Below are 4,078 nucleotides of genomic sequence, written 5' to 3' on the forward strand. Positions count from 1 at the left end.
GCGCTATCAAGCAGTGAGCGTGCGATGTCCTGTTCAGATGACGTCAAACCCAACGGGATGCCATAAATAAACTACACAGAATCACACTACACACCTATGCAATGATTACATTCAGGCAGACTGTAGAATACAACCTCTTTGGACCATTGATATACTTATTGAAAACAAGCTACAAAATGTAATACCTTGGAAAATGCCGTTTAATACTTTTTAATAGCCTTAATTCTCACTAAATTGATTTATCGACTTTTAATACTTTTTAAGACCCCGCGGACCCCCTGACATATGAACACTTGTTCTGAGATGTTGTGATGCGCATTTTGTTTTCTATATATAACATAGGAGCTTTTTCCACTGAGAAGAAATGTCTCCCTAGACACTGCATGAGGCCTATGTCCTGCAGAGAGGGGAAACCCAATGCAGTCCACTTAGCAGTCCTTTTCCCGCAAGTCTTACCAGCTTGATCTTTTCTTTCTTTCGTTTGCCAGCCGATGACCCCGAGGAGCTGGGGCCCGAATCCTGGCCCACAGACTTTCCATCGTCGTCCACGTCCTCCTCGTCATCGTCGTCGAAGCACCACTCGGGGAGCGCGGGGGCAGGGGGTGAATCCTCCTCTTCTCCATAACGACGGAAAAGCTCTTTGAGATACTCTCCCTTGTAGATCCCGGGGGCCCGGGCCTGCGTGAACGCCGCCACGGCTGCCTCCACGCTGATAAGAGGCAACAACACAGACAGGGCATCTTTAAAGAAGCAGATTATATTTTATTCTTTTCAATGTCGTTTCTTTTTCTGTATTTCAGATTTTATCATAACTAGAGGTAGAAGTTGGTGGGAAAAATGAAACTTATATATATTGTGATACTTGATTAATCAGTTAAGACATTTTTTAAAGCATTAATTCAAAACATTTGATGATTTCAGCGTCTCAGATGTCAGAGTTTGCTGCTTTTCTATGTCTTACATTGAAGTTAATTAAATAGTGGCTGCAGTTGAGGACCATTTGCATTATACGTCAGCCTGAGCATGATCTAGTTTAGTGTTTAAAACAGTAGTAAAAAAAAATAGGCACCCCTTCACAATCTCCTAAAGCCCAAGGTTGGTTCATTGAATATCTTGTTAGAGTCAGACAACAGTCCAATATTCAAAGATAAACAAACAAACAGTAAAAGCAGCTACTCCTCAGATTGGATATACAAAAAGTGGAAAGTTTTTCATCTTATCTTGAAAGCAAAAACTAATTATCTCAATGATGAATTATTCCATTGATTGCTTCAGCTTTTAATCGATTGGTTTAGGGTCTTTGACAGTGTCGTATAAAACGAGCTACTTCAAATCATTATATCAAAGGCCATCATCTTTGGTTCTAGGAAAGAGTGGTGTTCCTTTGATATACTTTTTTCTAGGGCTGCTCGATTATGGCAAAGATCATAATCACGATTATTTCGGTCAATAATTGATTGATATTAAAAACGATTATCCATTTACTTTGAAAACATCCATTTATTGCAAAAAAAAAATGTGAACAATATGTTTTTAACATTTGATTACCCTGAACTTTAAGTATAACTCAACTGAAAAACCAATAAAAAAAGAAAATAAATTTAAATTAATTAAAAAGGTTTTATTTCGATTACGTTGTTTTCGTAATCGTTGCAAGCCAAAATCGAGATTAAAATACGATTAATTGCACAGCCCTACTTTTTTCTGACGTTTTATAGACAAAATAACTAAAGGTGAAAACCTCATGCAGGTTATTTACGGCAGGTATATTTCAATGACTAGCCACATACCCAAATATGTATTATGTGGTTGTAAAATGATGTTGCTACACTGGAAGGAGGCTGTGAATGCTCCCAGATCCCTCAGTACTCAGGAGGAGGTGGGCGGTGAGAGGGTTTCATCCTGCCTATACATGCAGACAGCTCCCAGGGATTCTGCCTCCTCAGACTGCTGCTCCACCTCTGACTAAAGACACTTCCCCACCCTCCGCTCTGCTCAGCCGCTGTAAATTATTTAACATCTCTGTCAAAGGGGCACGAGCGCGGTCAATGCTAACCAGGCAGCTTCTGTTGATTCAAACTGACAGTGCAACTTCTCGTGCCGTCACACATTTAGGAACTATCAGCAGGAGACGGCATTCACAGACTGACAGGGGTTGTGATGGAAGACACTAGGGGGAGGGGCTTCACATTATCATGCAAGACACGTGAAGGTACTAAAACTGCACTCGGAGCAGAGGGAGTGATGAAAGGAGGTCAAGTGTTACCTCCAGTCCATCTTCTCCACCAGGTACCCACACACCAGAAAGCCAGTCCGGTTGAAGCCATGCGTGCAGTGAACACCTTCAGGAGAAAGGAAAAGAGGCGGGAGGGGGATTACAAACTGAGAATCCCACTTAAGATTTACATTTATATTAAACCTTAAGACTTAAAGGTGGGGTAGGTCATTTTGGAGAAACCAGCTCGAGTGCGCTAGAATTTGAAAATACACAACCGGAACAAAATCTGCCACTTCCTTACAGAGCCCCTCCTCCAACACACACGAACACGCACATGACCAATGAGGGCACGAGATAAGTTTGTGCACAGATGGAAGGCTGACAGGCAGGTAGGCCATCCAGTTATTTTAGCCGGGCCGGCTCAGATGATTGGTCGTGCTTTTTACAGCGCCACGGCTTCCACAGATGAAGTTTTTTAATGGATTTTTTGTCAAAGCACTTCAGATATTCATTGCTATCGGGATGTTAAGAGCATTCCATGGAATATAACAAAAAGTGTATCTCGAGCCGGTTTCTCAAACTTACCTACCCCACCTTTAAGCAAACACTTCTGGAAGTGTAATCATGAAGTATTCTGTAGATCTACATCTTTGTCCCTGAATTATCCTCGACGCCTTCACACATTGAATTTCATTTTGCCTGATGTGAGTGTGGAGTCAGTTTTCCAAAAGCACAATCTTATCTAAAGTTTTCCCCTCTTACATCAGGCCTATTGAGATGTAATGAGGCCATATTTTGAGCAGTGGCATCAATTCAAAGAGATTACAGGAAGATGTATACTTAGAGTGGGTCTTGCCTTTATACCCACATTAACACACCAGCCTCACACACAGAGAAGAGGTGCAAAGATTGATGAAACATTCAGGGATGGAGAAAGTGGATGAAAAGGGCAGAGCAAGAGCAACAACTGATAAAACCATGCCTTTTCATTTGATGTTAATTGTGTCCAAAACACACAAATGACAGATGTTTGCCTGGCGCCGCTAATGAAGATGAAATGAACCAACATCAGAGGATGGGGATCACATTCAACAGCCCAACTGTGTGATTTGGACACGAGTACCACAAAGCCTAATCAACAGCTGGCCAAAGACAGGGCACTGCTGAGCTGACATTCACACATTCTGCTCTGATGTTGGAGCGATGTGATTTAAAGGCCAGGCGGCAGTAGGTAGGTAAGAGCAGATCTGGACAGGGTAATAATGCCATGGGGAAGTATAAGAGAGCCCCCTGCTGGAAAAACTGTGGAAGTGCAGCTTCTATATCGATGTGTCCATGATAGGAATTTACCATTTACCAAATTGTTTATTTAAGTATCCCAGTAATGTCTGTTGCATGTTTTAAATGTATTGTATTTACTTGTTTAAAATGAAATGTGTTTTAGGTTTACTTTTAAAATCTGTCCAGGGACCACAGATGAAAAATAGCCTCTTGGCTAACTCTGGCACATTTACAGAAATGTTCATTAATGTGCACTGTCCCTGTTAAACAAATGAATAAATAAATAAATTCTGCAATCAAGCCTATCCGCCTATCACAGTGCGCTGAGATTTGTTACAAACTGTAAAGTACTCACTCCTCACTGTACCCTGTATGCCAGGGCAGGTTTGCCTTCACGTACTGTTCGGAGACTCAGTCATTGGTACATGTTCATCTACAAAGCCATGTTGGGTAAACTACCATCTTACATCTGATCTCACAGAGAGTTGCAAGTAGCTATTGCCTAAGATCTCAGGATGTGTTTTTATTACATGTGCCAAATGCTAGGACTGATTTAGGTACACAAGCTTTTATGTGCAC

The 4,078-nt window shown here is 41.5% G+C and overlaps 1 protein-coding gene across 1 annotated transcript; it reads right to left on the minus strand.

The window, feature by feature from the left end:
* Positions 1-456: 456 nt before the first annotated feature.
* On the minus strand, positions 457-2,347 carry LOC104954513 (mRNA-capping enzyme-like; the record flags this gene model as incomplete). The annotated part of the gene is made up of 2 exons (XM_010781628.1): positions 2,267-2,347; positions 457-709 (listed from the first exon to the last, which is right to left on the minus strand). Coding segments are annotated over exons 1-2 (264 nt in total), but the record flags the coding sequence as incomplete, so codon positions are not given.
* Between the last annotated feature and the right edge of the window lie 1,731 nt (positions 2,348-4,078).

Source organism: Notothenia coriiceps, unplaced genomic scaffold (assembly GCF_000735185.1).
Source record: "Notothenia coriiceps isolate Sejong01 unplaced genomic scaffold, NC01 NC01_scaffold00023454, whole genome shotgun sequence".
NCBI lineage: Eukaryota > Metazoa > Chordata > Actinopteri > Perciformes > Nototheniidae > Notothenia > Notothenia coriiceps.